Source organism: Bombus fervidus, chromosome 9 (genome assembly GCF_041682495.2).
Source record: "Bombus fervidus isolate BK054 chromosome 9, iyBomFerv1, whole genome shotgun sequence".
NCBI lineage: Eukaryota > Metazoa > Arthropoda > Insecta > Hymenoptera > Apidae > Bombus > Bombus fervidus.
Genome location: NC_091525.1, coordinates 12,526,990 through 12,549,355, shown reverse-complemented (window position 1 = coordinate 12,549,355; position 22,366 = coordinate 12,526,990). Strand labels below are relative to the sequence as shown.

The window sequence follows — 22,366 nt, the reverse complement described above, 5'->3', positions numbered from 1 at the left end:
AGAATTTTTTATGTTAAGTACAAAACACATGTTCATGTTCAATATGTTTTTTATTATTTTACAAGAGAATAGAATGAATCAAGAAAACATGGTTGTAGTAACATCTTATAAACTATATATGTTCATTCTGTGCAAAACATCATGTTACATATTTTTAAAATCTGTGTAATGTTTCCTTTGATGAATTAAAAATATTATTTTATAATTAATGGTCAGGTTTTAGCTGCTAATTGATGAACTGCTAATTGAACACGAAGTTCTATACAGGCATCTTTTTCTTCTATGATACTGCGAATTAAAGTAGTCATCTTTTTCTAAAATACGAATAGATTACTAATTTAAAACCGAGAGAGTAAATTACAAATTTCTCATAATTACCTCGAGTAACTGATTTTCTTTGACTAATTGAATCATAGCTGTCATCTCTGCTTCATTCGGCGAATGTACTCTTTCCTTTGGTTTTTTCTTTTCTGGACCACGTTCCGTTAACATTTCCATTAAACGTTTAATTTCATTTCTTTCTTGATTTATTCGCGATTTTAGTAATGCTTGCATATTTAATAATTCTTCATAAATTAAACTTTCTCTCAATTTGTCAATAGCATTTTCAGGCTCAGGCTCTACTGCTGAAACTGAATAATATAATTAAAATAATAATTATACACATTTTAAACTAATTTTAATCATCGTCTGTACCATCTTCATTTATTCTAGATGAAGTATTTTCTTGTTCATTAAACTGTAATGCAAGTGTAGATGCCTCGCCAGAGTCAACAATATCCTTGTCATGTGTATAAACATTTCGTTCATTTTGAGTAATATTTGTACTTGTTGGTTCTTTATTGTCTTCTGAAATATGTGCCTTATTATTCTTTTTTAATGTTAAAGTAGCTGTTGCTTGAACTTCTGATTTCACATGTTCTACGTCTTCCTCTTCTGCTTTTGTTTTTTGTACATTTAATTCTACTACAGTTTCGTCATTTGATTTTACCTCTTCATCTAAACTTTTTTGCGCTGCACCTTCCATTTTTTGGACCGTTTTATATTTCCTCTAAAACGAATAAATAAAAATTTATATGTGATGCAATCATTTCTCCATATATACTTGTTTATATTAAAGAATAGTAAAGTCAGACCTTTAACTGCGTTATCATACGTTGTACTTCCCATAATTGTTCCTCGCGCGATTTTGTAACAAAACCTGCGTTCATTTGCATGTGTATTTGCGAGAGTAACGATTCTTGTTTAGATAATTCAGCTGCTATACTTTGTACAGAATCTGGAAGATTAACGCTACCGGACGAAAGTGGCGGCACATATTTTATTAATTGTACGTTTGGAAAAAGAGCTTTGCAATGAAATAACAAAGCTAATAATAGCCTATGACTCATTTGTAATACAGGACTTAAAGTCATTGAAATGGTTTGAGCATTCATTTTAGTTGTTTTTTCCTGTAATGCAGTTTAATGTAAAATAGATACACATATATTTTATGCCCTAACTTTTTTGTTCTTTTTTTCAACATACTCGTGCTGTAACATGATCTAAGTGTAATATGACCCATGCGAGAAGAACTTTATTACACTTAGGAAGCTGTTGAGTTAAGTGTATTAGTTGTGCTTCTCTTTGAGCAACATCTTTTGTAGACGCTGCTTGTTCAAATCTTGATATCATTTCACTGCTCTCTAGAACAGGCTCTGGTAGCTCCCTATATTATCAAAATTTTAGTTTTATATTTTTTTATTTTCAGATATTCGTTTAATCTAATATTGTGAAATACAAACCTAAGGAACAATATCAATAAACTTGTGGCTACTGTAGGTTCAAATTCAGATAAATTTACTGGTTCTCTATGGTTGTATAATTTTTTTAAATATTGAACTTTTGATTTCACTCCTGGTACTTTATACAAACCCTCCACATTCATTCCATGCTCTTCTATGAAATCAATGCAGTCCCTTACGATTAAAGGTAGTTCAACACCATCATGACAACGACTTCTTTCCACTGCTAAATGCAGGCTAACACCAAATATTGGTTGTTCCTCTACATAGATGATCAAAGATTAGTGAAATTACCATCAGTTAAAGTTAATTAAAATTACTATCAAATAATTTCAAAGAATACATATATATGTCTTACCCCCAATATCCAAGCCATCCTCCCCTGTGTGCTTTCCTTTTTTGCGATCTTTTAATTTTTGCTTTGCTTTATCTTTTTCTTTCTCTTTACGTTTCTCTTTTTCTATATCTTTCTCATCCTTGTCCTTTTTCTTTTTGTCTTTTTCCTTTTCACCATCCTTCTCTTTACCCTCTTTTTCTCTGGATTTTTCACGTTTTTCTTTCTTTGATGGAAATTTGAAAGCTTTGGTTTTTTTCGACTTTGAAGGACTTCTGTGAGTTAAAGCATATGCTAATTCAAGTAATAAAGTAGCTGTATATAATATATGAAAAGGTACATTTACTTTACGCATTATAAAATCTAATATTTAATTTCTTTATTTTTCCTTTGAATTTATAATCTATCCATCACTTCTTTGTATGTATAGGATTAATACTTTCAAAATAAAGTATATATTTGCTATAGAAATAAAGACTAAAATAATCAACAATATCAAATCGTAAATATTTGTAACAAGTTTGTTTTCCATTTCAGGATGATTATATTTAAAATAGTAACTAAGCAGGCACATAAACAGTCCAATCAATACAACTAATTTTAGATTAATATGAAGCTTAATTAAGATATCAGTGCCAACAATATGTGAAAATTAAAATAACTTGATGATATTAATTTATACCCCAATATCATTCATTACAAGGAACGTTATGTAAATATGAAACCTATGGCTTAATGAACATTTGTAGTTAAATAAACAAAACAACATATGGAAGTAAAATTAACACAAATTAATTAATGTCTATAATTTGTAAAGAACTTTGTAGAAAAACATTACTTTGTTTCCTGATCTTCATCAGGGGAACTTTCACCCTCTAAGGTGGCATATCCTCGATCCTTTCGATCTTTCTTTTCTTTTCGTTTACCGCTAAGAAGTTCTTTTTTAGAATGTTTTTCATGTCCACCTTCATCACTAACTGGAAAATATATACATATGTACATATGACAACTAATTATTCAAAATATAAATACAGTATTTTTAAGCACTTAATTAAAACATATTCGTTCAAAAAAAAATTCGCTGTTTGACTAACGAGCTTTATGACAGATGCATAACCTATCCGTTAAAATAACTGTCATGCAAAGGAAATTAGATAATTCGATAAACGATAATACGTACAATCGCTTTCGTTACTTTTTTTCGCTGATTCTGAAGCGTACAATCCAGGAAATTCTTTTTCTACATCTGGACTTTCGAAATCCATTCTCTAGTACTTACGATGCTATAACAGACTTAAAAATCTAAGCATCGTAAGTATCGATTATTTCGTTCGAGCTCTTCTTCTCGATTGTCCAAAAATTACTCGACCATTCAGATCGATTATTTAAATATGAATTTCTGCGAATATTTTTATTTTACTTTCTTTAATTCATTTCGTGTACTTCGGAAGGTAGCCACGGTTTAAAAACGTAACCATCGCCTTCTTTGCTAGCCATATAAGTAAAATACGCTTGCTTGAACGATACCGATGGGAATTTTCCATACTCCATCGAATTCCACATCGATCGTGAATATAAAACCCGTTCTTTACGAACTCGACTATAGAATATAGCTTTTTTCAGCGCGATCTATAAACGAATAAAATATTTGATATAAATAATGAAATTAAACATTTTTTTGTATCTATACTGTGTTAGAGGGAACCTTTGTTTTTATTTCTTGCGCATCATCATAAGTTAATTTTCTAAGTTGAATTTTTGTCATTTTCAGCGATGGTACAGCAATTTTAGATTTAGCGGCTCCCATATCTAACGTGTTCCACATTTTAATACTGTTGCGTATTGATTTGTCTAAAAACATTATAACAAGAAATTTTTATTCTTTGCTTTGAAGATGGTTCCAGACATTTGCAAGAAATATCTCTTACAGAAAAAAACTAGTGCAAATTATTGAAAGGTATAATGCTAAAGAAGTATCCAAAACTACTGATTGCGAGTTCTTCTCCAGTAATAATTTTATCTCAATATTAGTTCCAGTACTACTCAGTAATTCACTAATATGACCAGTACTAAGCTCTTAACCCTTTGCACACGAGAGGCGATTCTCAGTCACCACGGCGTTCCGTGCTGCAAATCCAATGGCGAGCGAGAGGCGACAGTCCCTGTTTATGCTAGATTTCGAAATCTCAAATTGATGAAAGTACAATATTGGTTCACAAATTGGTTCCTTAGCTCTTTATGTACGCTAAATCATCCGGAGTAGCAGCTACGCCCAACCGAAAAAGTCCTCGAGTGCAAAGGGTTAATAGTACAATTATCAGAATGCAGTAATACACCACTTAGAATCAGTAATGTATTACTATTACTACTAGTAATATTCTCCTATAAAGATTTATATATTATTGTAGTATCGTGGACAAATTGCCTAAGAAATATCGAGTGAACTATAGACAATGTTGCGAGAAAGCCTAAGTGCTGACAGGCTGAAAGGGTCAGGAAACTTCAATGGACCAAGCGGCCCATCAATGTGTCGTTGGTCCTTCAATCAAATAGTTATGCGGAAGAACGCGTAGTGACCATGATCGCGGACGGTTACGTACGAATACGTACGTGGTAAAGGTATGAAAAGACGACAAAGGGATGCTTAAGGGAGAAAGACGAATTAATCGGCAGTAGTTAATTGAGAGTCGAATTGTGAGGATTCGTTAATTGAAACTCGAATTGTGAGGAGTTAGTTAGTTGCGACTCGACAATTGAATTGAGAGAGTTTAGTTGAGAAAGAGTTGCCGAGTTGTTATAAGTTGTAAACTAGTTGTAAGTTGTGAATTATCAATTTAGATGTTCTAGTTATATCACATTATTGTATTTAGTTCACGTTAAATAACCAGCGTTTTCTGTTCAATTCACTGTAAATACATCCATCTATCAATAAATTTATCATATAGGATAGAAACCATTGGAAATCCTAATTTCTAATATTTCTGAATAAATAATTTTATAATATTATACGAATATTATAATATAATATGCATATGATACATTACGTGAAAATACTTTACTTACTTTTAGCCGCATCGCTAAAACTGAGCCCTTTTCTATACATCAACCAATATTGCAACTGTGGCATTAAAAAACACTTGGGTAGTTTTGCAAACAGAAATCCTTCTGCCGCCATTTTTTTTAATTCGATCTGACAGCATTTAAGAATTTTCAAAATTATAATATATCATCCAAATAAATACAAAGTATAAAAAATAAAATTATATATTTTACCTTCACTATAGCCATTAAATAACATTTAGAATCATCAGAATCTTCTTCAGTTTCTTTATCCCAAATATCTATATTCTCTACATTTAATTCAATAGGATCATTTTGAATATCGCCTCTAGTTTCTCTATGTAGTTGTTTCTGAGAAACATTTACATATTTCTGATCTCTTCTTTCAATCTTGAAGTCTCTATCTTCTCTACGTGAACTCTTTACCTTATTTTCAAAAGTCTTTTGTCCTGTCACATTTGTGTCTTTATTTTCTTTATGCGAACTTCTTGCTTTAGTTTCAGATGATTTTTGCATTGATAAATTTTTAATCTCAGTTTTAATTTGAGGATCATCAATATTTGATTTAATATGTCGAGCGGAATTTGTTAATTTGTTTTTAATACTAGCAGGTTTTTGTAAATGAGATGCTATATAACGACTGTTATTCTGCACAGCTTGTTTGTCTTTTCCTGTATTTTTATCATTTTCCATTTCAAGATATCCACCACATTTTTCTTTGCAACTATGATCATCATGTGTGTGATATACTGATTGAGGAGCATAAATTTGGCGAAACGCTTCTTTCACAGCTTCTTGTCTGTATTTCTTTTCAGCAAGTAAAATTTCTTCAGGCTTTGGTAATGGACCAGGAGTAATCTTCATAGGCGACCAATGTCGATGCAAACAAACGCATGGTATCTCATGTTCGCTTGGTTCAGGTGTCTGAATTGGTGTAGCCATATGGATACCACCTACTATTTGTTTAGGTGGTAAATAGTCATAGTTTTCGGCAACTCCAGTTATACAATATTTAATATCGTCTATGTATTCATCTTCTCTTGGAATTCTTTTTACGTCTGATATCATTAATTTTGTATTTGGTATCAATAGTTTCGAAATGTCAGCTATGTTCACATACGGTTGCTTTTTCAAAGACTTTAACCGTTTTTGACGCTGCTTCCATTTCACTTTTTCCTCCTTATGTTCGAGTATTTTTCTTTCATACTTACATTCACATACTGGTCGTTTTGTTTTAAGTTTTCTATATGATATAGGACAGCCAACTTTATTAAATTTGGCACATCTCAGCCAACAAGGCAAACTGTCTCTGCATCGTGTGAAATAATCTATCAAGCCTACATCTTTAAGCGCCAGATTCCAGCGGTCTTTCGGTGGTTTCGCGGTTATTAACTTGTCTCTGGATTCAAGTTCTTTCAACAATTGAGCTTTTTTTTCATTTTCATCTATAGTTTGAATACCATATGTTTCTACGTATTCGTCACAACCGCAAGATTCTCTGTTTTTTGAAACTTCAGATATTTTCGGTCTACCATATCGATCGATAAATTTAAGACTTCGGTCTTTACGTTGCGTAAGACACATATCATATGGAGATTCATAAAGATCATATTCGGGTACATATTCATTGCTTCTACGAGGACTTGGTGGTGGAGTATAATAAATGACTCCATCAATAACTTGCATCTTTTTGTCTTCGTCCTTCTTTTTTCTTAATAACTTCTTTTCTTCGCCATTTTTCTTTCCACCTATAAGTCCTCCGATATTATATAATAATATTTTCTTTTTTGCTCTATTATCCCGACAAATACATGGTTTTCCACCTGGCCTTACTGATACTGTTTCTGGAGGATAATCTGGATCAGTCAGATATGTCAGAGTTTTCTTTGTTGGTAATTGTTGTTCTGACTTCGTCCTCCAACCACAAGGACCTTTAGTTGGTAACTGTATACCTCCATCTTCTTCAACTTGTATAGTGTCAATCGTAGTTTCTGAATCTTCATATTCTAGTTGACATTTTGCTGGAGGATCATCTGGGATCTCTGCTGGTTTTACATCATATGGATAGAGTTCAGAAGATTTCATCATATTTTTCAGTTCATTTATCTTGTTCCTATAAACTGTTTCAGGATCAACATCTTGATTAATCACATCTTTCTTTTTATCTCGTCTTACCGACCTTCTCGTACTCAACTGTTTATTTATCGTTTTCTTTTTTATGTTTGATGATGTAATAGATCTGTGATTTAATTTTTTTGAACTTATTCTTTTCTTATGTCGTTTATCAACCTCACTTACATTACGCATGTTTTGTTGAGACTTAATGGCAGATGTTTTTTTACCAATATTAGATCTTTTCGGATTTGATCCATCGCTTAGGTTTTCCAAACATTTAGGAGGTGAAGGATTTCCTATAGATTTCATATTCAACTTTTGATCGTGTTTATCTTTTACTAATTTTGGTGTACTTTGATCTTGTACCTTATCCTTTGTCATATCACGTTTCATTACTTGATTGTATTTTTTTTTGCTTTCCTCGCTTTTTCTAATCACATTTTTATCCAGCTTTTTTGATTTTGTCTCAATCATTCTTTCCTGGCTTTTTTTAAATCCTTTCTTATCAGATTTTTTAAATCCTTTTTCACTTATTTTTTCTTCGCTTTTTAATTTTCCTCGATTTCGTTTTTTCGAAATTTGTTCTGACGTATTTCGTGCAGGATGTGTAGGAGATATCTTTTCCGACTCTTTTACAATTGAGTGATCTTTTCTTATCTCTAATTTAGAAACATCTTCATGTAGTGCAGATTTTGCAATTTCGTCCATCAATGTTTTAGATTGTACAGGCGTACTTGGTGGTTTTGGAGAACTAAGTTTTAATAACTTTTTAAAATCAGTTTCAGATTCTTTTTCCGATGGTGCTGTACGAAATATATTCCATGGATCATCGTAACCAGGATAGCTCGGATCAGGAACAAATTTTTTAACCTTTTTCTCTACTACCCTTTGTCTTCTAGCTTCTATAGCTTCTGGACTCATGTGACACTTCTTGTCGCGTTCCTTTTCTTTTTCTTTTACCTCAACTGGAGGAGGCTTTATTAATTCCTCTCCTTCTACTTCTTCTTCTTCTTCTTCAATGTCTTCTCCTGGAATTTCTTCTTCTATAAATATTTGCTGTGGTTTTAATGGTATTCGTTTTCCAAAAGGACCTTCACAGACAGCTTGTCCAGGTCTTTTTCCACATGAAGGACCCTGAATAATGAATTTTATATTACATTATTGTAATTTCCATAATAAATTTACAAAAATAAAACCTACTCTTAATATTTCTTTCCGTAATCTTTCCTGTTCTTTTAATTCTTCTGATGTTAGAGTATGCAAAGCATTCCAAGGTCCTCCACAAATATTCATACCATGTTCATCCCCACATGGTTGAAAATCTGCGATACTATACATTTTCTTCTTCCCTGTAGCTTCATCTCCTTGCTTTTGTTTTGCCATTTCAATTCTTCTCTTCAATCTATTTATATCATGTGTAAATGGACTTCTTCTACATGACTTATTACCTGGATACTTTTTACAGGAATATGCAGGAGATTCTTGGGGTCTAAACTTTTTTCCAAAACACAAACCTTCTTCTTTTGTCCATGGTATATTGTCATGGCTTACATTTGGAAACAAGCCTTTAGTAAATATTTGTTGAATTGCACATATACAAGGTGGAACATTTCTAAGCGGTCTAGGTGGTGGACGTTCTATAACTCGTGCTGGCATGCGTATTACTTCTTTCTGAGAACCAGTAATAAAATACTGTGTTTCACCTGTTTCATTTGTGACACCACTTATTATAAGGTTGTCAGTAAGGACATCTTCCGAAGCTATAACTTCTAATAAATTCACGGTTGATTCTGGAGGTGTTAATGCAGGAGAATGCATTGCCATTGATCCTACAATATATTTTTTTTTATTGTCGTCTTCGGTTATAGTATCTATCACAAAATAAGGTGCTTTCGTTTCTTTTGCTTTTAAGTATGATTTTCTAGTTTGTCTACAGGAACAACAACTGTCACATGTTGGATCTGGAAATACTAATTTCGTTATAGCTTCTATATTTTTTATCATTTTGTTTGCCTCTCTTTCTATTTTCCGAAATTCTTCATCCACATTTTGCAGCCATTCTTGCCAATGACGAGATAAATTCTGCCTTCCACTTGGATAAATCTTTTTAGGTCCATCTCCAAGTTTCAATACTGCAAAGAATTTCTCGTTGCTGTTAGAGGGTGTTACATTTGCAACACCAGTCATTTCATACGTTACAGGGCAAATTGGTGGTTCATCCGAAGCACCAGATATTATGTAATGTGCATGTTTCTCGCCAAGCCAAGATTTTTTATTTGATTGAGGTGGTTGTAAAACTCCACATATTTTATATTCTACAGGCCCTGGTTTTTCGCTAATTCCATTGATTGTAAAATCAAATAATCTATTTTCACCATATAAGGGTGGAACATTAAGACCAGTAGATATTTGTGAGTTATGCGGTATTCTCTGTTTTGTACTGATTGCGTTACCTATTAGGCTCTTAAATTTTTCATTTTCGTTATTTTCTGTAAGTTCGTTCGCTACAGAACTACGTTGATCTTGATTTAATTCAAAAGAGTATGGAGAATTACCAGATGGATTATTCCTCCTAATTCTGACTGGTACATCATCCTTTTGTTTCGTATCAATAAAACTATATTTTTTCTGTTTTGTACTAATGGAGGTATCTCTTTCCTGATTTGTTTTAGTAGAAATATTATGTGGTTGCTTTGTTTGAACAGAAGGATTATTTTTAATCTGAATTAACTGATAATTTTCCGAAACGTTTTGTACTTTACCGTGTTTGTTTTCTTCGTAATAAGCATTAACTTTTGCCCCGGGATAATTATTTAAAAGACAATTTTTAGGAGGTAATATTATATTCGGAATTGGTATTAATCGATATTGCTCTTGCCAATCTTGTAAGCGATTGTAAAATGTTGCCCAATCTGTTCGTATAAAAAGTCTTTCTTTATAAGGCGATTTCATCTTTTGCCTTATTGATAATGTTGGTGGAATAGCTATATAAATGATATGTAATAGAATAATAAATTAATAACATTACTTAGTAACATGTTAAAATATAATAATACATAAATTTATATAATATAGAAGAAGTTACGTTTTGGTGGAAATTCTGACATTGTTACAGGGGGTAAACGTTTATGAAGCTCTATAATAGCTTCTGGTAAAGTAAGGAATGCAATCGCTGATAAAATTATTCTTTCATTACAATCATAAAAGTTCTCTAAAATTTAAAAATGAAATTTAAAGTAAAGATGTAATAAAAAGATTTAGAGTAAGAAAATACTGCATACTGTATCCTTCCTCTTCAAAATAATTTCCAGTTAATATCTTATAAATTTCTCTTAAAAATTCGATTACATTGCAGTTACAAGATTCTTGCAATTTTTTAATAACATCTGACGTTAGTGTAAAAAATGTAGATATAATTCCAATTGATATAAGAGTTCTTTGAGTACGTCCTGTTACCATTTCTTCACAATCTTTCTGCATTATACACTGTAACATCCTTAAATTTTTAATCTATAAATTTGGAAGTATTTCATATTTTAATCGTGGTTTAATACTATAGTTGATCAATAAAAGATGAATATTATACTTGGTTAATAGAAAAATCTTGATACCATCGTGGATACATGTCTGTTTGTTGTTTTAACATATTTTCAGCTAAAAAGGAAAATCATAATATCTTAAGATTTTATTACACTAATGAAATTATAAGATTATTAAATAAATTAAAATTAAAATATTTACTTTTTTGCTTTCCAATTTCAACATTTTTATTCATTTTTTCATTGTATGCTCTTTGTTTTTGTTCCCATAGAATATCTTTTGCTCCAATAATTTCATCTTCTAAATACCACTGCAATGGTCTTTGAAGAAGAGATGTAACCTTTTTATCATGTAAATCTTTAAATTCAAAATCATCATCAGTATCTTCTAATTTATGTTGTTTATATAATTTCTTTGCTTTATACAACTTCCTCAGTCTTTCTGAAATCTGCAAATTTTTCTTATTTTTGTGTCTGTGATCTCCTATATCAAATTGCTTGTTTTTAAGGCTTTTCCTTCTCAATTTACGTTCCATATAGTTAGTAAATTCTGTTCGCAGTTTCAAAGTTGGGCTTTCATTTATTGTTTGTAGAGACATCAATGGTGATCTATAAAGTGATCTTAGCCTGTCATATTGCGTTAATGGATCAACATTATCAACTGAACAACAAAAGTCGTAAGGTTTCAAAATGAGTTTCTTTGCATGTTGTTTTCTGTATAATAAAAAGTTGATATTGTATTATTGCAATATTTATTAGGAATGTTTCATGTATACCTTCTACGATGTAATCTTAGTCGTGAGCTGGTTGTTTTTGACCTCAGGGAAACTTTGGACATTCTGGCCAAATGAAGCAAAGGACAATAATAATTAAAGAGTATATTACTTATTTTCTCAGTTACATTTGAGCTGTGTTACTATTATACTTGTAAATTTATGGGATGTATGATGGATGTTTGGTGTTGATCTGATGTGTGATATTTGATTTGGAATGAACATATCTACATTTACAAATTACATATAGTATATATGGTTAAAATTTTGTTACAATCGTTTCCTAGTATAAATTCATGTGTGGAATTTTTAAAATTTATTTCATAAATTGCATACACTATAAAAAGTTTTTACTGCCTATTAATTAATGCAAATAAATGATATTACACAATTACTAAAATTAAATTTAATAATTATTCAATAATGTTACGCAAAAAAGATAGGAGTTACGAGAAGAAATATAATTTGTGTAAAAAATGGGATATATTAAGCAATTATCGCCATTGTCTTGAAACCAACTTAACTATACATTTTGTGTGTAATTTCCATTTAGCATTTTCAAATATTGTTTTTACATATTTCTTACAAAGTAATATTTTATAACTTTCTATTTATTTATTTGTTATTATCTGCTATTATTCAAAGAAATGTACAGAATCATTTTAGTTAGATGGCGCCAAGGATATTGCTCGTGTAACATTAGTGTAGAGTATCTTGGTATACTAAGTTTATAATGAAGACTTCAATATATTCAATGTTGCGTGGTTTGCGGCTACTTTAAGTTGTCGTATGTTAATCTAATTGAAAAATTGAAATTTTACTGATAAAAGTGTAAAATAACAATATTTTAAACTTATATTTCTATTTTTTGGTAAGTGTAACTAATTCTATTATAAAAACCCAAACTTCAGATAATTATTGCCGAGTTAAAATTTAGTTCATGATATTACCGAAAAGTGGTTAGGTTATTTCTTTTATTTTAATTATTATATTAATTCATTTATGTTACTAATTTATGTAACAGTAATTTATCCATTCGACTTGTAAATCCATAAATGACTTAAATAACTTCTTATCGATAAATCGACATTTTTCAAAATGTTAATATGTTGTAATAAATGTTTCTGGAATACTTTTGAATGATTTTATTCCTATGTTTAGACATAATATGGTACGAGGTGGTCGAGGTGGAATGATTAGAGGAGGTAGAGGTGGTATGGGACGTGGAATGGGGTTTCCTAGGAAACAATTCCTTCCACGTCATCCATTTGATTATACTTTGTGCGAAGCTGCATTTCCACGTGTTAAACCCGCACCAGATGAGTCAGATTTTCAAATGGCACTGTTAAAAAAGAATACAGATATGTGCCCTACACCAAAGGAACAAACTTCCATTTTAAATCTAGTGACTAAACTACAGACTGTACTGGATAATTTAATAGTTGCTCCAGGCAGTTTTGAAGCTTGTGTAAATATGAATTCTTTCTATAATCCAACTACATATTTTGTAATTTTTATTTATTCAATGAAAGTAATGTTTTATAGCAATTGGAAGAAGTGAGACAAGTAGGTAGCTTTAAGAAGGGAACAATGATCAAGGGTCACAATGTAGCTGATATTGTTGTGATTCTTAAAACATTACCCACTAAGACAGCAGTTGAAGCGCTTGGTACAAAAGTTAATAATGACTTGAAGAGTGTTAATCCCAAAGAAATTTTCAGATTGACTCACACAGAGCGTGGCTTTGATATTGCTAATAATGAAGCCACAGTGCGTGTATTGATCACTACTCTACATCAGAACTTGAGAAAATTAGAATCAGACCAGCATTTAGATGTAAAGATATGTCAAGGCCATCTTGCTGCAATCAGACATTCTCGGTGGTTTGAGGAAAATGCTCACCATTCCAGTATAAAAGTTCTAATAAGATTACTTAGAGATTTGAGAAGTAGATTTGAAGGTCTAGAGCCATTATCTCCTTGGATGTTAGATTTATTGGCACACAATGCTATAATGAATAATCCTAGTAGACAAGCATTACCAATAAATCAGGCATATAAAAGAGTACTTCAGTTACTTGCTTCTGGACTCTTTCTTCCAGGATCTGCTGGTAAGATTCATTGTATTATTACTTATCATAATTCTTGTCTTTTGCCTTCTGGCTTACATCATATTTACAAGTATTTTCACTATATATTAATGGAATAATTCTATAAACTCTATATATAACATTCTATCATGGTTTCATTAAGGTATTTCCGATCCATGCGAGGGTGGCAATATACGTGTACATACAGCTATGACATTAGAACAACAAGATTTGGTATGCCTTACAGCCCAGACACTATTACGTGTGTTAGCTCATGGAGGCTACAGGCCATTACTCGAGGGCACTAATAAACTTGCTGTAGAGATGAGTGTATGGGCAGGTGGTGTAGTTGCTAGTCCTTTAGACAAAGCATATGAACCTCCTACAGAACAAGAGCAGCAAGAAGATATGGAAGAATGTAATGAAGAGATGATAACAGAGAGTGCTTAGCTTTTTATTCATTGTAATTGTGTTTTCATTTAATGTCCTTGCTATTATAGGGCAAAAGTTGTGTACTATTTTCTATAATGATGTATTCATGACCTTGATCATCTGATACAAAAGTTAATGTATTCAGTATTGCATACGAATTTCAAGAATGTATGATTTTTTATTAACGACTAGTGCCGATAATTTTACGTGATGAAAAATGTGTAGACTTGTATATGACATTTCAAATAAAATCCGAATTATATCTATCTATTATTAGTATAATGCATAATCTAAATCCCTACAATGTTTTCTAAATTTATTCACATGAAAACATATTTTTCTTAATTTACTTCAAATATTTCACTAATATTCGATAATTTAAATAGCAAATTAGCTATTGCCTTTTCAATTTCGTACACTTGGCAGTGTTGGATATGTTAACGAGATTGCAATAAAAAACTAGAAGATGCTTCGATCCTATCGCAAGCAAGGATCGTTTTCCGGAGTTCGATTGATACGAGCGCAATTTACTGATCGACTGCTGACACCAGCACGAACTGCTACTTTGAAGAGTTTTCCTTGTGGCATACAAATACAAACTTTATATTGTTCATGACCAGATGGATTTTGCAGAAACAGTGGTGCAACTGGTATGTTTTCTACATCAATAGAGACACCATCTTTGGCATCAAGAATAATGCTTCCGTTGACGCTTCTCAAAAAAATATCTGTATCCGCGCTCCAAACGATATCTTTGCTTTCCATGCTAGCGCCTTCTGCGCCTTGCATAGAAATTTGATCATCCGAATTTACAGTGAGACTTTCGTTAACTGGTGACGTGATTCTGTGCGTTTCTGCGATTTTTACGTCGATTTTCTTCACTCCTGCAGGTAATCCGAAATTGGGGAAATCGGTAGTGAAATAAATAGTGCCGGTTCTGGGGTCTTTCACTTCGAAAGATTCTACTTTTGACATAGTGGTACCGTTCGACAAAATCGTTACTTTAGCAAGCGTTTCATCGTCTGTTCTATGGTTATTCACATTCACGTGTATTTGCACACCAGCTTCGTTACCGGATATTTCCATCGGCTCGTCTCCGTAACTCTGACAAACACCTGATTGTAAGCATACCTACGAATGCAATACATATCGTTAATTACAATCTTACAAGAATATTTCTGGTATATTCGAATATCTGACCCTGTCCAAGTCGGTTTTCCCATAAAACTTTACAAGATTCTCGTCAGGTATCACTTCCATTGCTTCCATTCCTTGACTGATTCGTAGGACAACGATTACGGTGATGTTTAAAAAAAGGTTACAAAGTCCAATTATCGCTAGGATAAAAGTTAAGGTCCACAAACAATACCGTCGTTTTATTAACTTCTCGTTGGATGCCGACATGGTATAGGATGACACGATTGTTGTTCGATTAATGTTTTCGGAACTAAAAGTATTATCATTGTTGTTATAAGTGTTACGAATTCGATTATCAATATGAAATGTTCATTTATACCTTATTTGAACGCTACTGCAACTATTTTGACGAATGCAGCCTCTAATCAGTGGTCCGTCGCTGTTGGATAGATTATCCTCAGCCTTTGATATCGAGGGGGATCCAGTATCATTTCCACATGCGTCGAGAATGGCAGACATTGAATCTGTGCTACGTACATAATATCTCTTTTGCTTATACAATTACTTTTTAATATATCGCATATGTATTTCGTAAGCGTCGTAACTTCAAATAATCCAGCCCTATGTCAGAAGAACACGCGTTAAAGATGAATAACAAGGGCTAGTTTTTTTTTCTATAAGCCTACAAACAGTCGCTCGCTTTCTTAAAAAATTTGTCGAGTTGCGTTACTTCTGAAATACATGTGCGATATGTTTAATACCTCAACTGAATATATGTAATTATATATATGAATCAGAAACGTATTAATACGACATACCTAATTGAATATCATCCATCTAACGATACAGAACGAAATATACATATCTTAAACATTTTTATGTGTTTTGTGTTTGTATATGTGTCGACAAATGTAAATCACGAATTCTTAATTGACGAATATTTTTCCCTGGTACAGGTGGTACTGGTGTCATTTACGTTCAGACTGGGAGTAACACAGTGCAATTGGTTTTTAACCTTGATAGTATATACGTTCACGTTAAGAATTGGTTCTCTCATTTATGTTATGCAATAGCTGCATTATGTCACGAATTTGTAAAACAACGATCCTTACCTCGGCAGCTTCGGAATTCTGGATGAAAACGAAAATAGATGATCACCTCGGTTTCGACCGCACGCGTATATGGTGTCACGAAAACTAGGTAAATCTGCCGGTTGGCGCTTGCGCGTCTAAAGATCGATGCCGAATATTCTTTAAAATTTTCACTTCCAGTACGAAGATCACAAGAGAAAAACACAATAAATATACTTTTCTTGATTTTCTAACTTTAATATATAACCTTAATGTATGGAAGTAATGTTAATCCAAAGCTTCTTTAAATTTGTCATTCTGATTAAATTGTATGTGTTGATCATGTCGTTACGAATAATTAGTGACTCACTACTATTGTGTTGCAATATAAATAATATTTTATATTACTTATGTATATAATTATCAAGATGATCCACAAATAATGTCGCCTTTCATATTGCATTCTAAATTCCTAAGGTAAAATGATACGAAGACCATATGGAAAAAGAAATATAAATCCATGTTTGAAAATTTTCTAATATGCATGTTATTTGGAATATTTTTGGGCTATAATACAAATTCTCAATTTTAGGCTGAAAATTCTTTTCGGTTGCCCAGGAATTCAATCATAAAATTTGTTCAGAAAAGTGTGGTAGCAGGAGAAGCTTGTCGGAGTGATTTCACGTGTTTTCTCCTTACACGTTTCCTTATAATACATAAGTATTCGTCAAACGTTCTCCTGACACGATATTTTTCCGAAAATTTTTTGAAAACGTATTCGTTGGGAACCGGCAGAAATTTTGGGCCCAAAATCGAAGGTTTGTATTAGAAGAACATGATGTGTAAGGAGATGGTACGGGAAATCTGTCAATTGACTCCTTTCATACGTGACTTTTTCGAAAAATTTTTTAAATCGACTCTTTCTGGGAACCGAAGGGAACCTTTGGCCCAAAATTGGGGAGTGAAGGATAAATCATGAAATAAAAGAATAAAATATAAAGATACAATTTAACATAAAAGTATCATTACATTTATTGTACTTCTGTGTCACAAGTCTGGCCAAACTTTTTTCTCTATCCAGGAAATATAATGATGAACGCGAGTATATACACCGGGATCAGAGAGACCACAAGGTTTTCCAATGCTTGTTATACCGATTACGCTGTACATGCAATCGTAATCATTGTTGAAGATGACGAGAGGGCCCCCACTGTCACCCTATACATAGAATAAATATTTTTATGAAGAATGTAAAGTAGAATAGACGTACAGTAAGTCACGGAAGTATTCGTATCTTTGCAATTATTGAATATAAATGATTAGAATTTTTTAACGATATATTCTGTGCAATGCTTACCAATAGGAATATATAGTGCAATAATTAGGTCTTTTTAACTGATATATCGTTTATCGAAAAATAGCAATTTATTATTACACAAGTAGAAATTTAAATAAATCATCGAATTAAGAGAAAAGAGAGATTGAAAGAATGCGTAAAAGATTCTTGTGATGAACGCTGGGGGTGGACTGACGGACGCCAAGGTATGTGATTAGAGAGCTCCAGATGAGGACACGAGCAGGGAAGGCAGCGTAGAGAGCAAATTAAGCAAAGATAGGAAGAAGGTGGGGAGCTTCCAAAAGAATGTTAGAAAGAAAGCAGAGGAAAAGTTGTTGGGGCCAAAATAAGGGGAGGATGGAAAAAGGAAATGAGAGGATTTATTGTATGTTAACAAAAGATATAGAGTCACGGTAGATGACAAAGAGAAGATAGGATATTACGAGGAATTAGAAAGGGCGAATAGAGAAGTTAAGATATAATAAATGGTATAGATGGATAAAAGAAGAGGAGGTTCCAAAGTATACAAGGGTGGAGCGTAAAGAGGATGGGAAGGCTGGCCAAGTTTAGATTAGGTAATGAAATGAAAGAAGGCAAATATTGAATGAGCAAGGAGGATAGAAATTGCAGATAGTGCGGTTTGAAAGAAAGCGTAAGAAAGAGAATGTTATCGATCAACTGAGTTTGCCAAAGTTACCAACCAACTGATATTGTCAATGTTATCGACCAACTGATGTTGCCAATGTTATCGACCAACTAATGTTGCCAATGTTATCGACCAACTGATGTTGCCAATGTTATCGACCAACTGATGTTGCCAATGTTATCGACCAACTAATGTTGCCAATGTTATCGACCAACTAATGTTGCCAATGTTATCGACCAACTGATGTTGCCAATGTTATTGACCAACTGATGTTGCCAATGTTATCGACCAACTGATGTTGCCAATGTTATTGACCAACTAATGTTGCCAATGTTATCGACCAATAGATGTTGCCAAAGTTATCGACCAACTAATGTTGCCAATGTTATCGACCAACTGATGTTGCCAATGTTATCGACCAACTAATGTTGCCAATGTTATCGACCAACTGATATTGACAATGTTACCGATCAACTGATGCTGCCGATGTTACCGATATCGTAGCTCACGTTGGAAGGATTCTAGGAGAAGAAGAAAAGGGAGAAAAATGGATAGAGCTGTTAGAGACTGATTAGTATTAATTAGTGGTTAATTTGTTCTGTTAATATTAAATTTTAAAGATTTAATTAGGTTAGAAGGCATAGCAGGATAATAGTTTATTATAGACTAAGTTAGCAAGTTTAGATTTACGCAATATATGTAGATAGTCATTAATTAGTATTAAAGATATGGTATAATGTAGGTAATAAAATATGACTGTTTTGTGTTAAATCACGAATAGGGAGCAGAAATGTGATACGTAATATGATAATGACTAATTGCGAATATAAGAGGAATATATAGTGGCAAAAGCAAACCAAAGACGTCATATCCCTTGTAATCCGCAAGAAAAATAATAAAAATGTTACCTGTCTAAATAAATCGTCGAATTCGATAATTATGAGGATACGAATACTTGTTTGATTCGTTGTAAATACATAGATTGCGAATGTTTATGCATTTATGAAAAATATAAATATGCTCAAATATATAGAATAGAATATCATGCAATACATAATATGCAAGAATATAGGAAATATCGAAATAATTAAATATTTTTAAAGGATGAAAGAATCTATTTAAGGTTCTATTTAAGTTTTACTTCGTTAACGATAAAAATAAAAATTTGAATTTGTATAAATATCCGCGGTCTAGATATAAATTTCTGAAATATAATTTTATTATATCTTTACCTGACAGGTGTCTTTTCCGACTTCACCGGCACAAATTTGCCACTCATCCACAATACCACGTATGAATTTACTTTCGTACGCGAATGATTTGTTGCATACCGGATGAGCTATCAATTTAATGGTAACTTTCAATAAATCTTTTGATGGGTCGTCAGCTAAGAAAGAATTAAAGATTGAAATTAAAGATCGAACGTTATTTTATTAATCCTTTAACAGTGTAATAAAACGGCTAAGAATTCAGAATGGAGGCTTTCTTAAATTACACTGTTAAAGAGTTGAAGTAAATAAAGATTCCTTGATCTATCGTACTTACGATAATCAATTCTTCCCCATCCGGATGCAGTTGCTTTACCATCGGTACCAATATCCGGCAAAGAGTACGGTAAGCAACTGGGTCTTATCCACGCGTTAAATTCCACGTCTTTTTCTAATTTTAGTAGCGCGATATCATGATATGCGAATCGGCTCTGGTACTTTTCATGTTTTATCCGTTCAATAATAAGGTAATTTTGCGGTCTCGCATCATCATCCGTTCTCTCGATGTTTAAGTCACCTAATCGTACCCAGCGTGCTCTACCTCTATAAAGAATTACATCTTAATAATTAAATGGCATACGCATATTATTTTATTTTGTTGTTTATTTTATTAGTCCTTATATATTATCTTCTCGCTGACTTATTCTACCGTAAATAACTTTATCGTAATGATATTTGCGTTATTCTCTCGTTTTTAATACTTTTTCTTGTTGGGTCTAAAGTACATGATATATCGTCATTCTTCCGTTACTATATTAAAGACTAACGATATTTCATGAGATACAACAAGTTTGATTATACCATGCGAAAGTTCAAGATTAAATTTTAAGGTGTCGAAGCTTGGATGACTCGAATAAAATTTGAAATTCCTACCCGTAGGGACTGTAGGTACAATGTGCAGCGGTTAGAACGAATCTTTCGGAAATTAGCGTGCCTCCGCATTGCCAATCGATACCATCGGCGGTCTCAAATCCAATCGCAGCCATATGCGGGAATTCCTTTGGTTCAGCCTTTGTACCACCGACGATCAGCTTACGAGTTTTAATCGCGCATACTGATATATTGATTAGCGGTGCGTCACTTGTTAAAATTGGCGAAGGTACGAGCTGATACACGGATTTGGCATATTTTTCACACACTGCAAACACATGAGTTTTAAAAGAGTCGAGGAAACTGAGTTTCTTGAAAATGAGAAATTTAATTCCTTAATAAAATTGACAAAATTTTAGACAAGAACACCTACTTGCTTTGGCCTTGGTCCCTTTAGTAACCACTGATCCTCGATCTGTTGTAGTCGGGGTTATGTTTTCGGTTGTGCTTGTGATTTTATTTGGAGTAGTAGGCGTGTTTGTTGGACAACACACGATCGGATCAAAATTTTTGTACCCACATATACTAGATGGAGATCTCCCTTTCAATAATTCTTGATAAACCCATGGACAATTCTGTGGAGAGAGGGCTATACAAATACCTGGAGAACCATCGATAGTGCATGAATCGCCTGAAAATAATTATGAATGTTAGATGAAAAAGACGAAAACATCCTGTCCGATCTAATGTAAAATCTAATGACTTTATCTACATACACAACATTATCTGCATTTACCTACAGGGCTCGGTCGAACAACAATGTACAAGCGAGCATGAGATGTTTCCTTATGAAAAAATAAGAGGAAAATATAGAATAAAGTTTTCCATATGTTACTAAGTTAATTAAAAATAATCAAACTTGATTTTTTCAAGAACTAAGCTACGTAAAAATGTCATTTCATATTCTTCTTACTTTTTCATAACCTTTATTCGTAATTATACGCAGCTAAAACGGTTTCTCAAATAAATGTGCAAGTATATTTATACTCGTGACCTGACAGAACCTTCTTCCGCTTTTAATTAATATTCGAGACTCTTTATCGTCGCGAAGATTTTCTGAATTATACGACTGTTCTAGCATTGTGTTAATGATGTTTAAGCTTCCAGTCACAACGAAAAGATAACAATAAGTCGGTTTAAACATTTCTTAAAAGTTTTACGTTCAAATGTTATATTATAAATATCATTGAAGCGCGATATATAGAAATAGCATACAGTGGTTCACGAAAATATATATAGAAACATGTCATGAATATTTATCATTTCATTAGAACTGTAATGATTATATTGGTAAAAATTGAACCTGAGAATGCATATAGAAATTATAGAATATTTATTGCATGTTTTATATTAAACTTCATACAGGTTACTGCATAATTTCCATATTATTTAACGAAATCATCTTTATCACAATTATGTTTAAAATGTTTGAATAAAGACTTACTTACGAGGATATCTTCTTTATATACTTTTCTTATACTTTTCAGATTGGTCTCGCATAATACGTTCATAAAAATTTTCTATGGTAAATGTTTGAATATTTTCGTGAATCGCTGTGTAACAAGCTTCTATTGTTATATCCTGTTATTTTTATCGATCTAATCTTATTAATCTTTCGTTTTGCTGTCTGAGAGAAAGCATCTTTTTACCTTCGTACTGTGCATTACAGGATATCGAACCACACAAAAGAACTGAGAAAAATATTATCGATGTTCGCGTTGATAATCGCATCGTCGTACTTTGCGCACAATCTTATTCTACTTCGTAGCCTTCGAATTCTACACTTGTCTCCATTCGACGACTGCTTCGGGTCTTCCTTTGTCCGTCGTTTTTGTATGCCCCTCCATAATCTCTATCATAGTTGGTAGTGGGACGAGCAAACGATCCATGATCCTTCTCCAATACATACTAAA

At 32.6% G+C, this 22,366-nt stretch overlaps 5 protein-coding genes across 8 annotated transcripts; 1 reads left to right on the top strand and 4 right to left on the bottom strand.

Moving 5' to 3' along the window:
- Window positions 1-31: 31 nt before the first annotated feature.
- Window positions 32-3,440, bottom strand: Rlip (Ral interacting protein). Of its 2 annotated transcripts, none has more exons than XM_072010455.1 (9): window positions 3,299-3,440; window positions 2,957-3,095; window positions 2,143-2,412; window positions 1,785-2,046; window positions 1,528-1,708; window positions 1,137-1,451; window positions 697-1,051; window positions 379-632; window positions 32-314 (listed from the first exon to the last, which is right to left on the bottom strand). In XM_072010455.1, exons 2-9 carry the CDS (start codon window positions 2,973-2,975, stop codon window positions 213-215), a joined length of 1,758 nt encoding a protein of 585 aa, XP_071866556.1. In that variant the 5' UTR covers window positions 2,976-3,095; window positions 3,299-3,440; the 3' UTR covers window positions 32-212. The 2 variants fall into 2 exon arrangements, with proteins under 2 accessions (XP_071866556.1, XP_071866554.1); XM_072010453.1 differs by having other exon boundaries at window positions 2,143-2,393.
- Window positions 3,441-3,543: 103 nt separating this feature from the next.
- On the bottom strand, window positions 3,544-11,720 carry LOC139990875 (uncharacterized). Of its 3 annotated transcripts, XM_072010449.1 has the most exons (10): window positions 11,609-11,720; window positions 11,035-11,546; window positions 10,880-10,947; window positions 10,575-10,803; window positions 10,379-10,504; window positions 8,494-10,277; window positions 5,392-8,427; window positions 5,182-5,308; window positions 3,824-3,969; window positions 3,544-3,747 (listed from the first exon to the last, which is right to left on the bottom strand). In XM_072010449.1, the coding sequence occupies exons 1-10, from the start codon at window positions 11,668-11,670 to the stop codon at window positions 3,544-3,546; spliced, it is 6,294 nt and encodes a 2,097-aa protein (XP_071866550.1). In that variant the 5' UTR covers window positions 11,671-11,720. The 3 variants fall into 3 exon arrangements, with proteins under 3 accessions (XP_071866550.1, XP_071866552.1, XP_071866551.1); XM_072010451.1 differs by lacking the exon at window positions 11,609-11,720 and having other exon boundaries at window positions 10,880-10,969; window positions 11,035-11,144; XM_072010450.1 differs by lacking the exon at window positions 3,824-3,969 and having other exon boundaries at window positions 3,578-3,747.
- Window positions 11,592-14,392, top strand: LOC139990886 (interleukin enhancer-binding factor 2 homolog). The gene is made up of 4 exons (XM_072010464.1): window positions 11,592-11,708; window positions 12,767-13,073; window positions 13,151-13,715; window positions 13,858-14,392. The coding sequence occupies exons 1-4, from the start codon at window positions 11,680-11,682 to the stop codon at window positions 14,142-14,144; spliced, it is 1,188 nt and encodes a 395-aa protein (XP_071866565.1). The 5' UTR covers window positions 11,592-11,679; the 3' UTR covers window positions 14,145-14,392.
- Window positions 14,130-16,502, bottom strand: Scgbeta (sarcoglycan beta). Its single transcript, XM_072010465.1, has 5 exons — window positions 16,376-16,502; window positions 16,082-16,278; window positions 15,643-15,787; window positions 15,327-15,573; window positions 14,130-15,257 (listed from the first exon to the last, which is right to left on the bottom strand). The coding sequence occupies exons 2-5, from the start codon at window positions 16,098-16,100 to the stop codon at window positions 14,604-14,606; spliced, it is 1,065 nt and encodes a 354-aa protein (XP_071866566.1). The 5' UTR covers window positions 16,101-16,278; window positions 16,376-16,502; the 3' UTR covers window positions 14,130-14,603.
- An 838-nt stretch (window positions 16,503-17,340) lies between these two features.
- LOC139990885 (venom protease) lies at window positions 17,341-22,277 on the bottom strand. Its single transcript, XM_072010463.1, has 6 exons — window positions 22,103-22,277; window positions 20,827-21,084; window positions 20,457-20,721; window positions 19,861-20,126; window positions 19,548-19,702; window positions 17,341-17,551 (listed from the first exon to the last, which is right to left on the bottom strand). The coding sequence occupies exons 1-6, from the start codon at window positions 22,182-22,184 to the stop codon at window positions 17,381-17,383; spliced, it is 1,197 nt and encodes a 398-aa protein (XP_071866564.1). The 5' UTR covers window positions 22,185-22,277; the 3' UTR covers window positions 17,341-17,380.
- Window positions 22,278-22,366: the final 89 nt, after the last annotated feature.